We start from the raw sequence: 25,409 nt of genomic DNA on the forward strand, positions 1-25,409 counted from the left end.
CTTTCCCTCGACAGAGTCCGTATCGCAGTTTTCTAGGTTTTAAAAGGTCTCTGGGTTACAAATCAGTTAAATTAGTTAAAGATGGCGTTTACAACTTCTAATAAATCATTTCCAACCTCAGTCCAACTAATATCTGAATTTAAAATATGCAATTTTTAAGACTCAGAATCAGCTTTAGTGGCTGTATTGTATTTGCAAAAACAAAACGGGTTATGTGCATGTTTCATACAACAGTGAGATATTTAGTGTGAAGGTAGGAAAAAACATCCACTATATTTAACAGTTTATGGTGTTAACACAATAAACTAACAGTAGGTGGCGCATGAACCAACACAAGAGCTACTGCTATTACTACTACTTCATACTAGAACTAATCACAATACTAATAGTAATCAAGATAAAGTTTAAATGAAATATATACTGTGACAAAGCAAACTTTAAATACACATTTCTAGGTTCCCATGACTTCATGGTGTTGATCTTGATATTTATCCTATAATGCGCATGCTGGTTTTGATTCTTTTTATATGCAGAACTATGATCAGGAATTTAGCATGAATTATTCCAGCTATCCCACCCATGGAGAATGAGCCACACACAGACCAATCTACAGATAAAATATAAAGACGAGACAAGAACATTGAAGTGTATCCATAGAGGAATTAGGGCGGCTGTGCCTGTGGAGAGGGTCACTTTTCTCCCTGCCTGCTGTGAATGTCTTAGACTGCGATGAAGATTAGGGGACATCCCCTGAGCAAACACGCTGATAAATGTCTGAAGGGGATCACTGAGCTGAAGACCCACAAGGGCTGTGTCCCCAGCTGTGTTTACCCATCTCTACCAGTGTCACCCCATCATCCCCCAGAACACCCACCAACTGAACCCATTTTTGAAGAAGATGAACTTCAGACACAAACCTTTTCCATTTATCTGACCTTTGGCGGATCTGATCAACAGGTGCAAATTTAGGGTCATTTCTAGGTAAAACAATTGATCATCATTAAAAACGACCGATTAGACCACATACTTCAATCATATCGGCGTAAAACTCATACTTGTTCTTGATTCATGCATCTGCACAAATTTCTGGTAGGATCAAAAAACAGAGGAACTGGAGGGATTATTCGACAGCTGGATTACAAACAAGACATTTCCAGATTATGATGTTGCATGTGAATACATTTGAACTGGCCCCAACCCCCAACACACACACACACACACACACACACACACACGGCTCTCATCCCCTCCAGTATCCCAGCCATCACCCCCACCCGCCCCATCAAACCAAACTGCTGCTCATCGCACCGGTTGGCTGAGCTTTTTGTCACCTTGGCAACGGTACCAGGAAGTTGCCCAGCTCTGCTGGCACGGCTGAAAAGCTGCCACTTCCTGATTGATTCTGATCTTTCTCTGGTTCTGTGTAGTCGTTTTCCCATTTGGCAGCAATCGTCTATTCGGCGCCAAACCGTATGAAAGGAGAGAGAAAAGGGCGACCACACTCTCCTAAGCTTTAAGGGAAACCTCAAGTTCAAATAGATAAAACAAAAGGTGTATTTATCCCCAGGGGTGGCCCTTTGTTGTGTGGGTTTTGCTCGTTTTGGGGAGGACAATTCTCATAGACTTGCTGCAGTTGGTTCAAGTGGTTGTGAATGTAACATGTGCACGATGGAAAAGAATACTGTCAGTGTCCTCAACTGGAAAATGGAAACGCGGGAAGTTGTTGTCATGTTAATGTTGCTCTGTTTATCTGTGAAAGCCTTTTAAAATTCCACCTAGAGGCTTGTTTGTACCTGATTTTCACAGCATTCTTTATGTGCTGGGCTGGAACCGGCCTTCAAAACCATAACGTCACCAACACTGGTCAGGGATTTATAAAAAAAAGGCCTCTCTGGTCATAAACCACAGCTTAACACACAAAGTTGTGTTTGTTTTTGCACATAGAGGAAACCCACTGAAAGACAATACCTGGTATTTATGAAAGAAGAGTTAAAAAGCCGGAGACATTCAGGAGACAAAGGTCAGACACATGTCCAACCCAAGGACGATGTCTGTTATTTTTACATGAATATACCAGAAAAACATAAAAGCTGGCAGTGAAGAGAAGAGGTGCTCACGTTTAAAAGTCTGAAAAGTTAACAAACACAAACCCTATTTACATTTCAAACTTGGGTTTAAAGCCCACTGTATGCAAACTAATATTTATCTTGTCTCTTTGCTGGAAGTCTTAAAACCCTTCAGTAAACTGACATCAAACAGTTTGAAACTTGTGGCGTTAGTCCAAAAATGTTTTATACCCTGGGGGGGTTTACAGCACACCCCGCTTCCCAAAACACACACACACACACCACACACACACACACACACACACACCACACACACACACACGGCTCTCATCCCCTCCAGTATCCCAGCCATCACCCCCACCCGCCCCATCAAACCAAACTGCTGCTCATCGCACCGGTTGGCTGAGCTTTTTGTCACCTTGGCAACGGCACCAGGAAGTTGCCCAGCTCTGCTGGCACGGCTGAAAAGCTGCCACTTCCTGATTGATTCTGATCTTTCTCTGGTTCTGTGTAGTCGTTTTCCCATTTGGCAGCAATCGTCTATTCGGCGCCAAACCGTATGAAAGGAGAGAGAAAAGGGCGACCACACTCTCCTAAGCTTTAAGGGAAACCTCAAGTTCAAATAGATAAAACAAAAGGTGTATTTATCCCCAGGGGTGGCCCTTTGTTGTGTGGGTTTTGCTCGTTTTGGGGAGGACAATTCTCATAGACTTGCTGCAGTTGGTTCAAGTGGTTGTGAATGTAACATGTGCACGATGGAAAAGAATACTGTCAGTGTCCTCAACTGGAAAATGGAAACGCGGGAAGTTGTTGTCATGTTAATGTTGCTCTGTTTATCTGTGAAAGCCTTTTAAAATTCCACCTAGAGGCTTGTTTGTACCTGATTTTCACAGCATTCTTTATGTGCTGGGCTGGAACCGGCCTTCAAAACCATAACGTCACCAACACTGGTCAGGGATTTATAAAAAAAAGGCCTCTCTGGTCATAAACCACAGCTTAACACACGAAGTTGTGTTTGTTTTTGCACATAGAGGAAACCCACTGAAAGACAATACCTGGTATTTATGAAAGAAGAGTTAAAAAGCCGGAGACATTCAGGAGACAAAGGTCAGACACATGTCCAACCCAAGGACGATGTCTGTTATTTTTACATGAATATACCAGAAAAACATAAAAGCTGGCAGTGAAGAGAAGAGGTGCTCACGTTTAAAAGTCTGAAAAGTTAACAAACACAAACCCTATTTACATTTCAAACTTGGGTTTAAAGCCCACTGTATGCAAACTAATATTTATCTTGTCTCTTTGCTGGAAGTCTTAAAACCCTTCAGTAAACTGACATCAAACAGTTTGAAACTTGTGGCGTTAGTCCAAAAATGTTTTATACCCTGGGGGGGTTTACAGCACACCCCGCTTCCCAAAACACACACACACACACACACACACACACACACACACACACACACACACGCACAGCATGGATTGATGTGTGACGGCTGGGGGTGGATGCGGCTGCTGAGGAGTTTTCTTAAGTGGGGGGCGTTCACAAAAGAGTTTTTGGAGGGAAATCAAAACTTTCTGTGTTCAGGCATTTCAGGGACGGGGAGGGAAATCCATCCTTTTCTCTTTGAGCACGTTTATTTCAAGAAGTTAACCATTAATGTAACTGACAGCTGACTCCAGATGGCAGCAATATTTGTTTACTGATTGTTATTAATGACCAAATTGAGGGTTTTTCTGTTGTAACAGCATTGTTTTAGTTTAAGCGGATCACATTACCAACTCAAAAGCAGCCGTTCTGCTGAAGCTCATGAAATTGATTGAGAATGACTGATCAGTGTGTGTTTCTGCTTAGAAAATCAATGAGGGTCTTCTCAGGAGCGGCCTTAACCAGCAGGGGCACAAGGGACTTATCTTCCCTCCCTACAGCTTGATGCTTCATTCCCCCGTTCACCCCCGAATGTCCCCTAAGGTCATCCTCTCCAGGGTTACCGAACCCCACCCAGTCCCAGCCCCCACCCTCCAATACAATCCAAAAGAACTAAAGCAGACATAATGAGCTATGGGCTAATTGTGTGTGTGTGTGTGTGTGTGTGTGTGGTGTGTGTGTGTGTGTGTGTGTGTGTGTGTGTGTGTGTTTTAAAGATAGACAGAGCAGGATAGAGAGTCCTCAGGGCATAACAGAGAAAAAAATCTTGTTAAGTTTGATTGACGGTGCAGAACATTTTAACATCTCCAACCAGGTCATAATGATTCACAGGGTGACAGCGTTTTTACCTTCCTTCAGTCGCTGCCTGTTTGTCGGTCTCGCTGCCTTCAGGTGGTGTCCCAGAATTTCCCAGCGTTCATTTCTTGGATTTTGGATTTTCACGTCTGTCAAACACCTTCTGCTGATCTGAATAGACATATTGGTTTATTCAATTGATTGACAGTCAAATTCACTGACTGCATTAATATTCATTAGTATTCAGTAAACGCAACATTGCATCTATACTTCATCGCCTCTGTGGAGAAATAAATATTGTCCACAGTCGCAGTTCTCCTGCAGACTGAGCCTGAACAGGAGCTCCTCCAGGGTTTCTCTGGATGTGGTGGCTTTCTTTTCTTCCTGGACCTTTACAAGCCTTCCAGGACCTGCTGAGGAGAACCATCCACACAGCATGATGCTGCCACCACAGCGATCGATGGTGGAGATGGGATGTTTGTGCTGATTTGCTCAGTCACACAGCAGTCGTAGGTGTCTTGGTGACCTCCCTTTATTGGCAGGAGCTGCTCAGAGATCTCCTTTTGCATTGTGACGTCTAATTCCCAATTAAAACCTTTTTCAGAGCTGTAGTCTACATTTTACCATGATAACATATAAAAGGTAGTTTTAAAATCACCCAGGAGATTTTTGAAGGTCATGTTAGAGTGAACTAACACTATTAGTAATAAGCCCTTCCTAAATTTATAACAAGACATTATTTATGGCCTTATATATCAATTTATAAAATGGAGAGGAATTAAATATCTAATGTATTTAATGAATGTACTTTCTGTAGATCATTCAGAAATTTACAGAAATGGCTTTTCTCTTTAGAGACAATAAGATTTGATGAAAGGGAGGTGTTTTAGTTGGGATATACTTTTTAGAACTATTTAACAATAATATTTGCATCAGTTCTTTATTAGTTAAATACAATATGAGGAGTGTAGGATCAAGCTAAAATTTGTTAGTGCTGTTATTCATATATAGATCAAATAGCTCCTTTATCTTCTGCAACAACCTGGTGATTTGTTTCCAAGTAAAGTTGCTGAAAGGAATGTTTGTGCTGAAAGTGTGAAGTCTGCAGTTCCCACAATGGGCGGTCATCAGATCAGTGCGCTGGGATGGACAAATGACCTGTAACAAAACACCAGACCCTGAAGGAGGGGAGGGGTTACCATGGTCCGAGGCTGGGGAGGTCAGAGGTTGATTTTTTTGAGAACCGCTCAATCGAAGCGCCATCAAATCCCATCGTTGTGTGATTTCTTAGGAATTCCATCAGATGAAGCTTAAATGCTATAAATGCACTCGATGCTCTGTAGAGACTGAAGTTCCTGCACAGTTAATGTGTTTCTCTCAGCACAAACAGCCTGTGGAAGCATTCACTCATCTTTAAATGATGCAGGAGACACAGGAATGTAATCAAACCTTTTTCTATGTAGCCTGCCTCAAATTAAGGACTTCTGGGTGCATTTGACCTCGTAGGGTTTCACAGATGTATTTCAAAACTTGAAATATCCTCTAAAGCAAATTTCTAAAGCTAAATATGAATAAGAGAGCCTCAGATTTGGAGTTTTGGTTTGTAATTCCTCAACGCCTGTTAGCTCATGTGTAAACTATGTCATCTCTGGGGCGTCCTGTCCTCAGCTTTGTTTTCCTACGCCTGCCGTCCAAATTTCCATCACAAACGTCTCACCCTGACTGACCCCCTGCTTTCTGTCTGAAGAGGCCCTGATTAGCCCCCCATACATGTGCAGATAGGCCCAAAATCCTTAAATTGGAACTATGCATGAATGTGCATTTGTGTGTGCATAAAAGTGAGTCCTCATGCATATGTGTGCATGCATGAATGTGTCAGAGCAATCAAGGAGTATCCTCAACGCTCCGGCAAAGTCTCCTTTTCTTGGCTTTTGGCCATTTTCGCTGGTTTGCAGGACGACATGGTTCGCTGCCACCACCTCTAAAGACTCAGACTGTCAGACTCTGCCTCTCCTCTGTTTTGTTTGGTTTCGGTCCTGAGGTCACATCAAGCAAATAAAGTCACTGACATAGAGTTGTGAGATAAACATGTGTATAAATGTTGCACATCCTGTTTGCTAAAAATGCTAATTATAGTAGCACTTCACGTCGAGCATTAGTTCCAGATGTAAACAGCTCAGTTAAACTGAATTCGATAGAGCAGACCTCGTCACACCTGTCGTATGCATTCACATCCACCTGTTATTATGAGGACATCCAGACTTACACAGCAGCGCACCCCAAGGGACAGGTGATATGATACCCCTGAAGTCAGAGGTGAGGGGGGGTTGGGCTTTCTTTACTCAACAACGGACGCAGCATGTTTTGGCGGTCCCCTGAAGCATTTCCCCCTCCCCTGTTTGTAACAAAGACCACCACTTTTGCAACAGATTCGCTCATTTTTAAAAGGAATATTTGGACTGATGTTCGCGCCAGCGTAGACACAAACGTGCTGAGGGGGCAAAGGGGATCCGGCTTGGTTTTGAAGAAATGAGATGAAAGGGGGCTCGTGGACATTAGTCCAGGTCACCAGGAAGTCTGAATGGCATTGATGAAAGATGGCAAGAGATAAAGAATGCCAGGGATTTGGATTTAGCGCCCAATTATAGGTCCTATTCAGAGTTTGATTGTAAGCTGCAAGCATAATGTGAAGACTCCTGGATTATTGGTGAATGATCATCCAGTTACTACTTAATTTGGTTATTTTTAAACTCTCTTTAAATACACACCCCCATTATTTAGCTTAAATGTGATTTTTAAAACAAAAGATAAGTCAAAACTGTCTTTGGCTGGAAACTTCACAGCATCCAGCTTTGAATTGACACCAAATAATTAACTTTGGCATTTGGGACCTAATACAGTCAGGTGAGCAGTTTCCAAATCTGCACGGAAACAACTGAGGTTAACGACGATTTCTAAGATTTGATGTGTAATGGGATATCCAGAAATGGACCCCTGCCAGTCTCATTACTTCGCTGAGTGAGCAGGATGTTCAGAAGGTCTGAGGTAGGAACAAGGAGTTTTTTTGTGTGTGGGAGGGTTGCAGAGGGGTGGGGGTTGAAATTATTGGCATGTGTCTATTGTGTGAGCGCACCATTGTGCAGCCTGGGTTTAAAGTTTAAAGTCTCCATGTGTGTCCGTGAGTGCATGTTTATGTGCAAGGCAGGCTAATTATATTAGCATGGAGGAGGAGGACATCAAGAGCAGCCAGGCTAATGTGACATAAATAATACATTCAAGTATTGTTTTTAAGATTAAACCCTTCATCACAACATGACGGTGGTACTAATCTTCTAACTTTTTGGAGAAAAAAAGCGACTACCAAACTTTTCAATCCATAGATTCCATCAGTTTACCTTTAAATACTGAATTAGCAGGAGACGTGTATGCAGATGTATCTGTGAGTACGCATTCATGCTATTGTGAAAACACTTTTATTTAATGAAAGTTAAAATGTCAAAGATGTTAAAGAATGTTAAACATTAAGGACAAAGAAAACAGAAAGCTACGAGGCTGCGAGTTTGTGAATCCTATTAATGGAGATTTGGTTGTTTCTTTAAAGCTAAAATGGAGGTGTTTTTGGTGGATCAGAGGAGCGCCCAGCTGTGTCCACTAATGCACCACAACTCCAATTGATTACTTTGATTGAAGGCTACTTCTCAAAACACTAAACGTGTGAAAGGTCAATCGCGATCTGTCTTGGCCGCCAAAATTATGCATTTGCCTTGACCGCCAAAATATCGCCCCTTTGTGCTCCGTCTCATTGTATCCAAATAGGGGTATTCAAATGTGGATGTGGTCGAGAGGGACAACATCTGTCTTTCCTGTGGACATATGTAAAGCACCGTACCAATTGTCGATTTTGGAGGGATCCTGCTTTTTAGTTAAGTTTTCCCTCCAAATTGATTCAGCCAATTAGAAGCTGTGTGGGGGCTGGGAGAGCTGCAAACAAGACGGACAGCGGAGAACCTCTGTCTGACCCCCAGCTGGGCTCCAAAAACACAGCGCATCCAAGCCTGGAGGCATTACCATAGCGATACTGGGCTGCTGATAACAATACACTCATTTGGATTTCAGACTACAGGATTGGGAGATCAATCATTAATTGCAGCTAATAAGAGCCGTAAATGTGGTGTGAAGTATGTTGGACATGGCGTCTCCACAAAACCAACATCAGAACTGGTTTTCCCTTCAAAACCAAGCGGGACCGAACCATTTACACATTATGTCCATGTAGGTTCTCATTAATGTTAATCCGTGAAGGTCAAGCAAAGGGCCAACCTTTGATTTGCTCACTAGATTTTACAAATCAAAGCAGATAACAGTAAACTCTCCCACCTACTGACATGCTGCTGTAGTGACTCCAGATGTTCCAGATGCAATATGAATTTCTAATGACTGCCTTTTAAAGTAAATAGCCTCACATGGTGGCTTCTGCCCGCAGAGGGCTGTGAGACATTAAGGCTGGTGCAGCATCAACATTGTCTCTGTGGGAGTAGGGCACCGTTGTCTGTATACGGTCAGACGGACAGAGACCAACCTCCTTGTTAGGACGAGGGACAAATGGTTATTGTTTTACGGTGAGGAAGAGGACTGTTGGAAAGTTGGAAGATACTGTCATCACCAGCAGATACAGGCGGCACTTTTAACCCATGCATGGCAGGTTCAGCATGCATTACAGTCTCCCTCCCAGTGACCACTAGGATTAGGAAAATGCTGAAATAAACTTAGTGTGGTTCACAGTACAGAGATGCCTGCTGCAAACATACTACATTTAAAGCAAGGACAAGCACAGAAAAGCAATCAACCCCAAGTGTGAGTGACTAAGGAGATAATACAATAGAAAGAAGGGTCCATTTTAGACACCTGCAGCTTCTTCCCTCCATTTTCCTAATGAGGAAATTCCCAAAGTCCCCAGGGCACCCAGCTGTCACCTCTGACCCCAGACGCTATAATTAGGTTATATTCATGTGCATTCATGAAGTGGACTGTTGATGTGTGGAGTCATCAAAAAGATTCAGACAAAGCTCTCCACAAAACACATCATATATGTCAAATTACGGAGAAAAAAACATGTTTAGGCAGAATAAAATGAGGGAAAATGAGGGCGTCGCAGTTTGTGCCGTCCTGATTGGAGCGACACCGGCAGCAACAGTTAAAGTGTACGCAATGAGATGTGTAACGGTGCAGCTAAGTGACCCATTACATGTTTAGAAAAGCATTAGAAAGCATTCTCAGGCCGTGCGGGTGCGTTCGCAGCTGCGTTTGCCGTCAACCCTCTCTGACACTGTTGATCTGCTGCAGGCCCGCCTGTGCTCCGTTTCCCACTGGGCTTTACGCTAACACAGTCACACAAACTGAGATGAGAGGCAGGCGGAGGACTCTACTGTCATACAAACAAACACATGCACAAACAGGACCCTGAGAAAGTGCAATGAGAGAGCAGGTGTCACTTTTCACATGTGGTTCTCATGGGGGCCTGAAGGGTAAATATCCTCATCACTTTTTTTTCCTCAAACTCCCCTGTGCTGGTTCTTCTGGGACTCTTCACCTGGACGGGGAGGTGGGAAATCGATGCCTTTGGTGCTCTCACAGACTCCTCACTTGGAGCCCCTTTAAGGTCTTCTTTACGGGAACTATCCATCACCATCACAAGTAACGGATCTAAAATGATACAAAAAAATGGGCACTGTTGTCATGGTTACAGCTTTGAATACAGTTGCGAACCAGCTGCCCTGTAATTATAGACAGAACAGATACAAGACGTGGAGGCAATCACAACAACAGGCGCTTAGTACACAGTGTGTGCTTCAACTCGTGTTTTCAGGCAAAAATAAACCAAATTTGAAGATATTTGCTCTATTTCCAACTTGACATGCAACAATTTAAAGGCTGCAACAGCCTTTATTATTAATTCTCATTTAGTTGTAACATGGAAAAACATTCACATGTGTGGCCCTGTTTTCACATCTGCTTCAACATCATTTCCCACGACAAACTCACCAGGCAAGAAAAAAAAATAACAACCAAAAAACCTCAACACAGCAGAATCCTGCGGTGGGAAGGGCATATTTTCTGCCACCCCGAATGTAGGCTGATTACCAGAGTCTCCGGACAAGGTCTCAGATCTCATTACCAGCAGATAGATGACGCTGTGCAGGAAAACAAACAGCAGCGATGTCAGATCGAGCGGATTAGCGACGAGGTGCCATGGGAAGCTGCTTAAATGCCTGGGAACGAGGACATGTCAGCTTCTCAGTGTAGATTGGGTCTCTGGTGTTTTAGCTGAGAACTGCAATCTATTTTCAATAAAATGAAATATATGTACAGCTCAATTCACCTCTTTGTTCTCAAAATGTAGATACTTTGTTTTTCCAAACAGAGGATGTGTTCAAATCAACCATTAGGATATTCGTACGAATGCAAACATGAATAAATTTTCGTTAAAAGGACCTGAAACTGTGAGAACACCCAGGAAATATACAGGGTAACAACATCAAGGTCCCATAAATGCCAGTAACACCACACTGTTGCTACATCCTCCCTGTGTAAGCATGCACAGAATAAATAGATACCACTCTCGCACACGCGTGCAAACACAGCGTCGCTGTTTGAAGACACTCTCATTGGCAGTTTGGTGAAAACATGTAAAAAACTTTGGAAGAATGAGGACAAAAGAGGAGTGTTTCATTTGAGTCAAGGTTTGCATTCTTCTTGTCGCGGAAATTAAACAACCAGATCTGATGGTTCTCACACTCATACAGACACTAAAAATCTTAAGTTGAGTTAAAATGTCAGAATGTTAAGCAATTTATTCAAACTAAAGCATACTGCAGACATGTCTTGATCATTAGGAGATATATTTGATACAGGATTTAAAGTTTAATGTTAACGTTGTTTAATGTGAGCTGAATGCAAACAAAACCAAATGAAGTAAACTTTACTAGAAAACTTTAAAGGTAGACTGAGGCTCCTTATTTTTAGTCTTTATGATAAAAGTACTTGGGGTGTAAACATATTTAAAAGAGGAAATTTATCAAATTATATGTAAAATTGAAAACGATAAAACAGCAGTCGAATAACAATTAGCTTGAAAATACTGTGAATTTTGAGGAAACAGGTAACAGAAATCAAGTTACTACACATAGTAAATAAAAGGTCACATTTACTGTATTTCAATCTGTAGGGGACTGGGCTGGGAAGCCCTGGTTGTATCCAAAAGTTGGAAGAGCCAAGGTACCTTTGAGCAAAGTACCAAACCCTCAAATGCTCAGTTAAACCCTGCAGCTCCCTGCCCTCGTCCATATGCAGCTGCTATAGGCTCCAGTGCCCTCCCCGCTACCCTGCTAGGGAAACCCATGGGGGAAAGGATACATCGATGTGCAGATACTAGGTTTTCCGTAGGTCAAACACATTATGCTGGCCGTGACTTAGGCGATAATATGACAGACTTTATTTCTAATCCTCAAACACACACTGGGGGATTTTTTTTCAGTGATGAAAATGCTGAGTGTGTGTCTTCATGCAGCCATCAAACCATATCAAATGTGTTTAATCTCAGCCTGAAGTGGTTCGTGCTCATGAACTCAGCCTTGTGTAAGTGCTGCATGTGTCCAGGTCACACCAGGGTAAAAATCCATGCATCTCCATCCAACCACCCTCACCTGGACACATGTGGACACTATCATTTCTTTACGACTAATCTTTGTATCACTTGTGTGCACTTTCCATCCCCTTTCCTCCAGGCTTTTTTAGATGCCGCCACTTTGAGCTGGGCTGCGGAAAACAAAGCACCATGCCGCTGCAGACAATAAAGCAGCTGGATTTCTGCACATGTGCCTTTGTGTTGCTCTGAGGCCCTGTCATAACTCCGTTAGACAGACCGAGACGCATTATTTTCACACACACACACACGGACGTACAAGTCATTGGCTTGTGGAGATGGATGGCGGCGTTCGCACAAAAGAATATTTGATTTGGTTATAAATACCATATCATGAAAGAGCAGCACAGCAGGGCAAAGGGCAAAGGCCACAAAAACCAGAGGAGGCGCAAAATCTTCATCATCATCACCACCAGATAGGGTGTCTCAAACTCAGGGTAGTGTCACTCAGCTGTCAGCGGTGCTTTATATCCTCCGTTCAGCCTGTTTGGCTTAAGCTATAATGAATATGATACATTTGCAGAGTGCTTAAGAGGTCTGGAAAAGGCCAGAATCCTTTTAAAGGCCATTAAAGTAAGTTTGATGAGTGCTGTTATGGGCCGATTGTGTTGAAAAACGAGAAATGAAAAATTCCCTTATGTCTCTATTTAAAACTCTGGAACTCTATAATTGTCCCATTTTAACATCAACATGGAGAAACTAACGTTGAGATTAACGATATTTGAATATAAACAAACTTTTGTCAGCTCTCTCCTCTGGGATAATTGGTCTTTTTGTCTGGCACAATGGTGAAGTGAAACTGTCGCGGATCCCGCAGGTCAGAGGCCCCGCCCCCTCCGCGGCGTGAGTGGTTTAAAGTTTCACTCTCTGCTCGCTGATTGGTCCGCCAAGTTTGGCCGAGGCCCCATAAAGTTGGGACCTCTGCGACTCCCGGACGCACATCAGCAGCCAGAAAAAGTGTCGGAGTTTTTCTCTTATCTCCCATTTCAGGATAAGAGGAATTATGGAGCTTGTATTTACAGAAAATTTAGCTTAATTTGAGGGGGGTTTTCTTGACTGTTAGGATATCGCAGATTTGTACGATTTTTTTTTCTTTTAAAAGTTGCATAACTTAAAAAAAAACCCTTAAACATGTCTGTTTCTGGGGTTTGGATTAATGCAGTCGGGATTTTCCTTTTTGGCCTTTTTAATCTGGCGATTTCAAACTACTCGGAAGACCAGTGCAGCTGGAGAGGGAGGTGAGTATCCCATGCTGGCACATTTTCACAGCCATTTTAATGGGGGGAACAGAAGAAATATAAGACGTTAGATGCAAGAAGAAGGAATTTTTATTTCAAAATTGCATTTTTTGATGCTTGTTGTTGTTGCGGCACAGTGAATATGTTTGCGGTGCTCTGCAGCGATTGTGCCTGGAGGGTGTCTACAGGAGACATGGAGAATGTGTGTGTGCGTGTGTGTGTGTGAAGGGGGAGGGGGGGGGGGGGGGGTCCAGACTAAGAGGAGACTGAAGGATTAACTGAAAATTCTCCTAAAAACACAGAGTTTCTTTGCATTAAATTGTTTAAGTTTGATTAGAGATGCAGCGTTGGCGCTTGTTTCCATATTTGCCAATAGGCGGCGCCCTACACAAACTGTCATGTTACGTGTAGATACCTATTTGTATAATTTTAAATCAGATTTCATCTAAAGAGTGCATCTAATCAAGGTCTTTAATCCTGTCCTTGCAGTGGGTTGTCCCAGCAGCAGGGCAGCGTGGAGCAGATCTCCCTGCACTGCTCGGAGGGCAGGCTGGACTGGCTCTATCCCAAAGGGGCCCTGCGTGTCAGCCTCTCACCCCGGCTGCCCTCTGTGGCCGTGGGCCCCGGCAGCAGCAGCTCTGGCCTCATCACGGCGTGTGTCAAGCCCTCGGAGGAATTCCACGGAGCCCAGCTGTACCTGGAAAGAGATGGGGTTCTGGAGCTCCTGGTAGGGGACAGGCTAGAGTCCTCCCCACCACCGAGGGTTCGCTGCTTCAGCCGGCTTCCTGGGGAGAGGGTGGCTCTCTTCCTGCAGGCTACCCCCCACCAGGACATCAGCAGGCGGATCGCCTCGTTCCACTATGAGCTGAGGGGAGACTGGACCGCTCACCTGTCGCTGGACTCTCAGCCCATCAATGTGGAAGGTGAGTCATGTTTCCAGGCACCGTCACAGTGGCGCCTCCACAACTGCAGCTGGTTTCCTGGTCACTGTCTTTATTTAGAAGAATTAGGCCCAAACTGTTGAAATATGAGGAGAAAATAAAAATCAAACCAACAGGAAGAATGTTGACACTTTATTTAACATTTTATATATGTCCACACTTATTAAAGGACTAACTGTTCCTCACTCAGACCTTTGTGGACTTCCCACAGACGGGAGGTGGAAGTGGCCAAAGTTTTCCCAGAGGTGTGCTGGTTTGGACTGGGAGAAGCCTTGGAACTAGTTTATGTGTGTGAGACTGGGAGGGGGGGCACAAAAGCACAGTATGTGGGGCTTTCTCCAGAGTCCACAGCCCTTTGAATTGTTGGAGCCTGAGTATTCTGGGATTACTGCTGTCGCCTAGGCGACGGGGAGGCCTCTGCCCAGCTGAGATGCTCTACTCTTTTGTTGAACTGCCTCTCTGTGGGGAGACATGTCTGCAGTAGAGAACCCCCCTCCCCTACATTTCTTTGCACTCTCACTCCCACACGCACACACTGATTGAGTTTAGATGCGGGGGGAGGGGGGGGATGCGGTCTAGAGAGGAAGGAATCTCATTTATCAGGAGGTTTTCACTAAGGAGGAAAATGTGTGGGGTGGGCAAGGGGCCCCCAAAGAACCTCAAGTAGAACTTTAAAAAATGCCAGGACTCTTTTTTTGTCTACCCACAGACCAACCAGTGACGGTGGACAGAGATTTAATGGTCCAACTTTAACTTAGTTGAGGCCATCTGCAGACTTTAACGGTCCAGTTCAGTTTTAAAAGAGGGTAGGTTAGAGGAGACCTCGCTTGGCTGTGCGAATATTCTCACTTTAACAGGAGTCTGCGAAGGCCCTGACTCACAGGCTTTGATGAGGTGTGACTGTGGACACCCTGAAAGGCTTTAAAGGGAAAGTTTCAGTTGAGCTTTAAATTGTCTGGGATGGAACTCGTATCCTAAAGCTTCCCTGGTCCTCCTTTGCCGACAGTAAAACTCAGCAGCTGTCTTATTCAGTGGTTGGTGGTCCCTCAGCATTCACAGCGATCTGGTCCTGCACATGTGATCTGAGATGCTGGAAGTCTTCACAGTAGTGAAGATATTAGTTTGGAGGTGACTTTTTGCAGTTTATTTGACCTGTCTCTTCTCTCCTTGTTACCACTGCAGATGCCTGCCGACCCTGCAACGACACAGAGATTTTAATGGCCGTTTGCACCAGTGACTTTGGTAAGTTTCACCACAGACGTTCGTTGTCCGTCAGACCCAAACAGCCCCCGTTCTAATTCAGCCAAGATTAAGAAACCAAACCTCAGAATGAGGCACGGCAGTGGCAGCATTTTTACACCTTTGATGTGGAATCAGTTAAAAATTCAAGCACCCAAAAGTCAAAGTTGAAACGGCAAATCTTTGAGGCCCCAACTTCACAGGAAAAGCTAATGGAAGCACTGTCTAATCTTAACATCAAGCCTCCAGAAAGGAGCAGTGGACTAATCTGTAGGCCTCCGATTGAGCTGTAACGGCGCTGAGAAGAAGTCCAGCTGGCAACAAAAATTGGAGGGATTAGTGAGCGGGCCTTGGTCTATGTAGGGATTTAACCATCCTTTTTTAAATCCAAAAGAGCCACGGCTAAAAACTACCCTGGAAATTTTTCATAAGGCAAAAAACAGAACACAAATTGAAACTGAATGATACCAATCCAAATCTTTTTATCCACAGTTGTACGAGGAAACATCCGGTCAGTGGCGGAAGACGAGAACCTTCGGGCAGCCGTGATCAAGGTCAGCGCCACCCGGGTGTTTCGGCAGAAGTACACCCTGTTCACCGGAAACAGTCGTGTGGTCAGCAGGGGGGAAATAAGGACTCTGCTGCAGTGCGGCGTTAAACCAGGTCCTGGCAGCTTCCTCTTCACAGGCCGGGTCCACTTTGGGGAGGCCTGGCTGGGCTGCGCTCCTCGCTACAAGGACTTCAAGCAGGCTTACATCAGCGCTAAAGCAGCCCAGCTGATCCCCTGCGAGCTGCCCGTAGACTGACTGCACACCTCTGCAGCAGCTGTAGCGACGCTCAGAGCCGAGGCCAAACTCAGCCTCGTTTCACGCTTCTGGGAAGAAGCCGGTGCGTGTCCAATGTAGCCGCAGTGGCACCGGTGGATACGGTCTTCCAGAGGACATGAAAAGGTCTTTTCTCAGCTCCATTTCAGTGCAATACGCAGCCGCTGGTCAGAGAGGAGCAGGTGGAGCTGCGATGTGGATGAAACAAAGCTATTAATCCAGCCCTGGTGAGAGTCCTTGCTTTGAAACTCAGGAAGATGTATTAAATGCCTAGTGGCATCCTAACGAGGATGCACTTCAGGCACCTTTTGTGGAGAAAACGTCTGGCCACAAGAGTTTTGTACTGGCCAAACCTCAATTTTTATTAAGGAGATTATAAAGGAAGTCTTATAAAAATACTAAATGTTAAATATCAGTTTATTTGCACTGAAAAGGGAAGGGAATAATCTGGAAATTGCCATGCTGCAAGCACTGAAAACCAAATGAAAAGCAACTTTATGTAGCATAGTGGAGCAATTTAGAATTTAATATATGTACAGAGGACATTCAGAGGACACAGAGTCAAGGGTGCTGAGAGATGTTCACAACTCAAAAGCAGTGCTGAGGACACCTTTTTTAGCAGCTCCGGAGGTTTGACCTGAGGAATCCAGGTTTTGGGCATTATTTTGGAAATAAGGGTCAAGGATGTAACCATGCAACAGTCGAGTGATGAACAACAAAGAAATGCAAACGACTGGACTCTTTTTTATTATGACTTGCAAATGTGTTGCCAAAGCAGTTTAAGGTGTCGTCCAGTCGTCACAACTTTAGGTTAAAAAAATGAAACAAATTTAGTGCATTTAGTCAGGAAACAAAAATGACAGCAGCCATGTTAAAACCATGATCCAGCATTACTGGATGAAAAATCCAATTAGACTGGACAAGGTTAGCTCGGAATTCAGTCATTTGGTGTATAAAATACTGTTCTTTTAGATGTGCACTATGTCAACAGTGGGAGGGGTTCATACCAAATTACCTTCATATGCTGAAACTGTATATATTTAATGCATTCACTGCCATTTCTGTGTATTTTTTATGTGAAATTTCATCAGTAATGTGAATGTAAATATGTTAATAAGAAATTCTAGTCATAAAAACAGCATTTTGTCTATTGTGGAATATTTTTATGTTTGTTTGTGTTATTAAAATATATTCAAGACATTATTTTAAACATTCTCTCGTCTGTTATCCTTTTGAGCTGAATGCGCACAAATTTAGCAGCATTTTTACCCATAAAGATAGTTTAACTAGCCTCAATGTCAAAGTTGCTACATGCCTCTCCTACAAATGTCACTTAAAGTGAGCAAGAGTCAGATTTCTGAAAAGTCTAAACAAACACTGTCTGAGAGGTCAAAAAGGTGAGGAGGTATAGGGGGGGTTAAAGACCCTGCGGCTATCAGGATGGGGAAGCATGGAGAAAATAGCATGTGGAATTCTGTTGTGCTCGGCCCCCATTTACAGGAGTGAGGAAGTAATAAATTGCCATTAAGGGAGCAGCTTGACAGACCAGACTGAGCTGAGGTGCCGCACAGTCGCTGGCTTCATCCTGACCACGGGTCTGGAGCTAAAGGTTCTTTATTTCCAGCACCTTGGAGTGTGTGATATGTTATCACCTGAGATATTTTCCATTTAGACACAGAAAGATCAAACCAACTTTCAACTTTACGAGGAGAGCTGTGAACTGAGCTGTTAGAATTATAAACCTAACCAGCGATGTACTACATGAGTTCCCCCCACACAAACACACACACACACACACACACACACACACACACACACACACACACACACACACACACACACACACACATTCACATACGAAGGTAACTGTTGCAGCACTGATAAGCCAAAACAAAGACCACTGAATTTATTCACCATCGGCTCATATGTGACAGTCTGACAATGCTCAACTTCCTGAAGGGCTGTCAGTCCTCCATGACCCAAACCTGAACCCACATATATCCATATTCACATCAGTGCAGTCGCTGTAGTAGACCTAAAGTGTACGATAAAACACTGCTCATGGAGCAGCACCTTCCTCTCAGAACAATGCCCCCCTGATACACACACACACACACACACACACACACACACCCTTCCTCTCTGTTCTGTGGTGGAGCTGAGGTGAAGTGTGGTCACTTTCATGTAGGAAACACTCTGGAAAGAGGAGTCCAAAGCAGCTGTAGTGAGTCGCTGGGTGGGGACTTCCGCTAGGCCCTGGGGGAGCTGGAGGAACGTGGCGAAGGACAAAGCATCAGAGATGAGGGGCAAAGTTCTCCTGGAACCTCCCCTGTATCAACTCTACCTATAGCAGTGTATTCAGAGGGCTGCTGCCACATATTAATCACAACCATCACCACACTGACGAGACAATGTTGAGTTTTTCTACCCAAGAATGAGATGCTTTTATGATTATGAGTCTTCTTCTAATGATCACATCCAAACTTTTAATAAATCTCACACAGATTGAGTTCTGTAGCTTCCGTGGCTCAGATTAATGTACTCCCTGGAGTATGATCATCCTTGGGTCATGGCCTAGTCCCTCTGGGGACATATGAGAGCTTCTTGTTTCACCTGGATCTCTTCCTTCTGGAATAATCTCTTTCCTTGGTTCACATCTTTCCCACAGCTGGATGCACAGCTGCAGCTTGTTGTCCTCTTGCGGATCCAAAACAGAGTGAGCAACGCTCTGACGCACACTTGTTACGGTCTGTCTACATGTGCCAGAAGCTTTTAATGTTTAAAAGTCCGTGGCCACCTCTTCCCTGCCCCAGCAACGCCGCCACTGCCGCCAGGCTTGTCCAGTAACCAATTCTTGTTCTTTGGTGACAGATGAAGCAGGTGTTCGGCACGTTTTTCATTCCAACCAGTTCCAGATGAAACGGTGCTTCCGGTTACTGTTGCCTCAAACCCCCAAATCCTGGGCAACAAATAAGCATAAGTATAAACTTTCCTTTATTCCCAGACTGGGATAAAATGTGGGACCACAGATAGAGGAGAGGAAGGCAGTTTTGGATATTAGAAATTAAATGATTACTTGTTATTGAACCCTCTGTAACCAAACATCAGGCTGAGTAAATCGTCCACCTCTTCGTGTGACTCAGGCTCTCCGTCAGCTGGTGCTGAGCCCATAACCACACTTTGGCATCCCAGCTGAAGTCCTGGTTCCCATAACACCCTCACACAGCTGGGGAGGCTGATTCAGTGTCCCTGACCAGGATCGTGCCAATGTTGCTTCCCACTAATCCAACCAGTGAGATGAAGCATCACGGCCGTCTTTATCCTCCTGACTGTCTCCTTCTGGACATTTCGGAGAAGTTGTCTTCCTGAAACTAATGATGTGGAGACGTATGGTGGGAGCAGAAAAGAATGATGTGGTAAAGAGAAGCGGGCAGCCTGGGTGGGTTGAGAGGTCAAAGTGAAAAGGAGAACAAATGTAGAGCGGTGCAGGAGCGTGTTTATCTTGCCATGTTATCCCTCTGAAGTACTGAAGGGAAGAGAGCGAGGAGACCGCTTTGTTCCTCAAGAGCCTGCAGATGGCTGTAATCCCTTCCAAAATGCACACTGAAAATCAATCAAGGTCGGGTGGACATGGCTGTATGAGGGTAGAGGCGGGCGACATGTTTCTCAGGGAGGGGGCCTGAGCAAAGATGCCGAGTCAAATGAGCCGCTTTGGCTGGTTTTCCCGCCAAAAAACGGTATTGTGAGAAACAACAAAAGGAATGAATTGAGGTGAACACAGCTGCCTTCACCGCATCCTGCAGGGGCTGATGAGGAGGTGCAGCCACAAAAACCAGACGAGATGAGATGAGATGAGATGAGATCAGAGCAGAGCAGAGCAGAGCAGAGCAGAGCAGAACAGAGCAGAACAGAGCAGAGCAGAGCAGAGCAGATCCGATCCGAGCAGAATAGAACAGAGCAGAGCAGAGCAGTGCAGAGCGGATCGGATCGGATCGGATCGGATCGGATCGGATCGGATCGGATCAGAACAGATCAGATCAGATCAGAACAGATCAGAACAGAACAGAACAGAACAGAACAGATCAGATCAGATCAGATCAGATCAGATCAGAACAGAACAGAACAGACAGATCAGATCAGATCAGATCAGATCAGACAGATCAGATCAGAACAGATCAGAACAGAACAGATCAGATCAGAACAGATCAGAACAGAACAGAACAGAACAGACAGATCAGATCAGATCAGAACAGATCAAATCAGATCAGATCAGATCAGAACAGAACAGATCAGATCAGATCAGATCAGAACAGAACAGAACAGAACAGAACAGAACAGAACAGATCAGATCAGAACAGATCAGATCAGATCAGATCAGATCAGATCAGATCAGATCAGATCAGATCAGACCAGCAGGGAAACATCAGTGCAGTTTCCAAGCAACCACAAGAATGCCAGAGCAAGTGAGAGGATTGTGTTTGTGATGTCTTCTATCCACCAATAAAGCTGTTCTAAGGCCTCCTGTATTAACCATCCGCGCCTGTGTGGCAGCTCTAATCTATATCTGCACCATGCGACTGTCTCCATGTGAGGAGGCCTCCAACAATCACCCTGATCCAGGGTCTGCTTCTTAGAAGATGTGCGATTAGTGTGGGAATGTTTCAAAAGATTTTACTCATGGAACACTGAGGACCTTCATGCTTCTTACTTGTGCGGAGGCCACTTTTCACGCAGGGCTGAGTGAAGAGAAGGAGAAGTGACAGAGAAACACGTCAAGCGCCTGTAGGTCAGACGTGCTGACAGTTAGGAGGCCGGTTTCTGTTCCAATAAAGTGCTCTGGCACGCGGTGCATCAGCTCAGCCGCTGTGGCTCGTCTGATGTGTCAGCAGCACCCGAGCCTTCAGCTCCCTTCGCTTCCACACTCATTCCAGGGGAACATGTGTGCTGGAATTCTCCCCCAATTAAGACAGGGATTAGGCAGGTCCGCTGTGGGAACCGAGTGTGGGAAAACGGAGGGTCCGGCCCTCTCTCCTTCCCTCACCGACACTCAGCCTCATTCTCACTTGCTCTTGTTGGTGAAGCTGCCTCCCTCCTGCCTCACCCTTACTGTAACCCTTCCTCCCACATTTACTCACCGTATATTCTTTTTTTGCTTCATATTCTCATCACAGAATTCTGTTTTTCCTCTTTTTCAGTATGCAGAATGGCCCCTTTATTATTTTTTTCCTCATTTTTATTCTTCTCTCACCCTCTTAATCAGCCACCCAGAAGCGCCGTAGCTTTTGGTCTTAATTCTCCAAGTTTTTCTGAAGTGCACGGCTCTTCTGGGCCCCCTCCCCCCCCTCGATGCCTCTTCAGCTTTACACTGCTGGCTTGTCTGGGGGGGAGCTGGGGACTCCTCCATGAATAGTCTGAGACTGTCAAACTGAAAGAGGGGGTCGTAGAGACAGCTCGTCAGAAAAGAAAAGACAGGTGCCTGTGAGAGCAGACGGTTTCAGGCGTTACACTGGCCCAGTCTGAATCCATTTCACAAGCAGAACATTTATATTTCACTTAACATGACTTACATTTTTTTACACATCCACCCTGTTATGAACCCAAATATATATCAGTGTCATCCAATAATCCCAGACCATAAAATATGAATGAGCTACACAGCCGTGGGAATGTCCTGGATGATCGTCATGCCGGCTCGCTGTTGATGCCTCACGTCTGTCTTAGGATCTTGTCATATTCCCTCTCAGACCACATTCCTCTCCCCACATTCCCCATGTCGGTTGCCACCTTTTCCTCCTCGTTCCCACTCTCCCTCTCCTTTCCTTATGTTCCCATAAATCTCGTCCCCCTGTGAACTCCTCCACACAAGGCTTGTCCATTCCAATTACGGTGGGGCCGTGCAGCCCCCGGCTCACACACTCTACACACACAGCCTGCACTCATTAAGCCTGTATCAATTAGGCATTAACCTCCTAAAACAAAGGGCCTCTTGACGAGCGGCCCATCGTGGGCCATGTGAGGTACTTCCTCCTCATTGCTCCACCCTGCCTCCCATCCCAAGAATGACACATTCATCCAGCCTCCTTCCCACAGTGTTGGCTACAAAACAAACCAGGGAAAAAGGTGATAGGAGAAAAGCATCATTGTCTCACCACCTGGATTGTGGTGCGATGACTGATTATAAGTCTGACGATCACATCAAGTCAGGTGACTTCACTATACTAGTGAGGGCAGCCATTGCGCGTCATCTGAAAGAGTTGAGAGTTTCAGGTAAAATCCAACTATATTCGACAGCTTTTGTCCGACATGATCATGACCCAGTTGTGCAAACCAAATCCCACAGTGGGGATGTGGGTCCCAGTATCTAGAAATCCAATAGTAATAGACACTGGCTGCAGAGAAGATGGCGATAGAGGATGCAGATGGTACCTCCAAAAAGGACGTCATTGTGAAGTAAATTACAGCGTGGATTTTTAATTAAGAGCTGAGGAACAATCTCGGGGTTTCATTTCGTAGACGGCATCAAATAAGACAAAATCATGCAAATGTTCCCGAGCAACAGAACCAGGTGCTGCAAAACATGAGAAAGATGCTGATGTAGAAACTGCTCCTCTGGGTCATTTTAGAGCATGTGGCGGCCAGAAACACGTCAAAAGTGAAGCTCATGCATGAATAAAAGGTCAGCATGTGCCACGATGAACACTGAGTGGTAACGTGAGTATTAATCCCACTCAGAAGCATAATGATGTCATGTTTATTTGTTGGTGTCATTAACGTTAATCACTCAGGATTTTGTCTGCTGGCAGAGCAGCGAAGGAGAAACCGTCTTTGATATTCCCACAGATCTGTCGGTGAGAAGAGTGGCCCGACCCCAGCACCCACCCCAGCTTTGGCACGGTGACTATGTTGGCACGCACCCAAGCCGAACCACCACCCACCCCACCCCTTTTCCCAGGCCTCCGAGACTGTAATACATTACCAGCAAAATCCCACTTCCCATTCCTCTCAAACTTTCACACCCCCGGCCCCTCCATCGCCCCTGCCCTCCCCTCCATGGCTGCCATTCCCCCCCTGAAAAGAGGACATGCATTTGACTCTTTCCATCGTCTCTACTTTTCCCATCGGACAGTTTTCACCCATCATATTTCCCTATCAGGAAGAAAATTTAGAGTAAAAACATACAGATGCCAAAAACACAGACAAACACAGGCTATCTGCCCTCAACGGGCACTGTTGAGGGCTTTTACACGCTGTTTCACAGCAACACTGGGGTTTTAAATGTGGACCTTCTTGGAAAGATTTATTTAAAAAAAAAAAAAGTAAAAGCCCAGTTTGTTTGTGAGACTGTTCCCAGAGCAGCGGCGAGGGAAAGTATTCACAGGCATGTACGCGTCTGGGCAACATGTAATGACATTATTCTCACCAGGGTGACCCCTCATTGTCACCACGCTTTCTTCTCCCGAAGCTCGTGAAATTGACATAAGCTTCACAAACATTCCAGGCATTTTTTTCTCAAGGCCGGATTTCTTTGGGGCTCTCTTCATAGAAAAGACCGGCAGTGTGAGCTGCGCCCCCTCGTGTTGAATCGGAGGCATTTCATGTTCCTCATGGGGGGACGATGATATCACATTCATCACAGAAATAGCTTAATTTATTCCTTAAATTATTTGTGTGGGTGTAATTTTAGATATACCAGTGCAGATTGGCTGATCCCTCTCAGCTGTCAGACTGGGATTTGTCGGATCTTTGCGAGCCCGATAAAGTTACATATTTCAGGATTCTTGTTAATGACGCAGCTGACCACATTTGTCTTTGGCTAAAACAAGAATGACAGTCAGTCCTGGCAGCTTGGGTTTTTATCAGGAATTCTGAGACCATCCACCTGGAACAGAAAACCTGAGGGGAACATCTCCACTGACATTGGGAGATAAAGAAAAACAACAAAAATGAGTCTCCCGTATGTGCTGGAAACAGAACCAGAGCCACAACATTATCCAGTAACTCAGTGGAGGCATTAAGCCTGAGACAATGATCCACTAACGCTGGTTTAAACACTCCATCTTTGAAGTCATTATTCCAGTTTGCTTACAGAATAAACACGGTTTGGCCTGCAGGAGGAAGGTCACACAGACCCCCCATCCAACACTTCCCACTGCTGCCTGCGGCCCGGCTCCATGCTGTGGTGGAGAGGCTCATGGAACTCCTTCGTCCTCCTCAGCTTCATCTCGAGATGCTCTTCTCTGACTCAAACATGGAATGAACCTCCTGGAACAGCCAGGCCCTAAATAAATAACACATGAATCCGAGTGGAATTCCTCATTCGATGCGTCTCGGCCTCGGGCACAAAAATGTCAGGCTGATTTAGGTTTGTGAATATTTCAAACAGCAACCTTTTCTGCTGCCAACATTTTAAAGTCGTTCAGACAAAATAAGTGGATCAGCAGGATTTCTGGTGTCCGCCACACTCGCTCCGATACTTCCTGCTAGTACAGGGGCTCTCGTGCTCTCCTAAAGAGCCAGCATGACGGCCCCACCACAAGAAAGACACAGAGGAACCACATCATACGTACAGTAAATAAAGAACTATGGCTACACAAAGGAGCAAAAACATCAAAGAGGTGACCACAGAGCAGACAGGGATAAACGCGGAGGCGAATATCCTGACATGGCTGGAAATGCTTCAGCCCGTCTCACTTTCTCCTCCACTTTGGGCTGCTCCCCCTCAAAGCTGTTCCCCATTTTCTCCAGTGTCACTTTGATCTCATCTTGGTTCCCAAATTGCTGAAAAGAAAAGGGATTTTAAAAGAAAACAAAAAAACAGTAAAATATATTGATTTATGAAGCCTAGCAAGGAATATTCCAGCTTTTTGTGCATCTGCATGTGACACTGAATAAATCCCAAATGTAGATCTTTTCTATTGTATTGCTTTTGTGTTGCAGGTCACAATGAGAGTTGATGCGGCCAATCGGGGACTTTAATCTTTGGTGGGGGTTTTCTTCCAGGCTCCTATGGAAGGTGTCCGCCCGCTCAGAACTCTTTTTGATGTGCCTGAACCAGAGCTTGGAGATGTTCTTGTCCATCAGCTCATGAACTTTTGTTCTTCTCATGGTTCTCCTCTACACACTCTTAGAATTCTCAAAGATGAGATAAGAAATGCTTCTGGATTGGACAAAAAAAAAT

General features: G+C 44.8%; 1 protein-coding gene across 1 annotated transcript; it reads left to right on the forward strand.

Annotated features, from left to right (window-relative positions):
- The first annotated feature begins 12,910 nt into the window (after positions 1-12,910).
- metrn (meteorin, glial cell differentiation regulator) lies at positions 12,911-17,441 on the forward strand. The gene is made up of 4 exons (XM_057047839.1): positions 12,911-13,227; positions 13,717-14,150; positions 15,351-15,410; positions 15,900-17,441. The coding sequence occupies exons 1-4, from the start codon at positions 13,121-13,123 to the stop codon at positions 16,211-16,213; spliced, it is 915 nt and encodes a 304-aa protein (XP_056903819.1). The 5' UTR covers positions 12,911-13,120; the 3' UTR covers positions 16,214-17,441.
- The last annotated feature ends 7,968 nt before the right edge of the window (positions 17,442-25,409 follow it).

The sequence above is a fragment of the Takifugu flavidus genome, chromosome 1 (assembly GCF_003711565.1).
Source record: "Takifugu flavidus isolate HTHZ2018 chromosome 1, ASM371156v2, whole genome shotgun sequence".
Lineage (NCBI taxonomy): Eukaryota > Metazoa > Chordata > Actinopteri > Tetraodontiformes > Tetraodontidae > Takifugu > Takifugu flavidus.

Bases quoted from the DNA above. Each gene is read 5' to 3' on its own strand.
- metrn (XM_057047839.1), top strand. From the start codon at position 13,121: ATGTCTGTTTCTGGGGTTTGGATTAATGCAGTCGGGATTTTCCTTTTT. The intron at 13,228-13,716 runs GTGAGTATCCCA...CTGTCCTTGCAG, and splicing joins CAGTGCAGCTGGAGAGGGAG to TGGGTTGTCCCAGCAGCAGG. The intron at 14,151-15,350 runs GTGAGTCATGTT...TTACCACTGCAG, and splicing joins TCAGCCCATCAATGTGGAAG to ATGCCTGCCGACCCTGCAAC.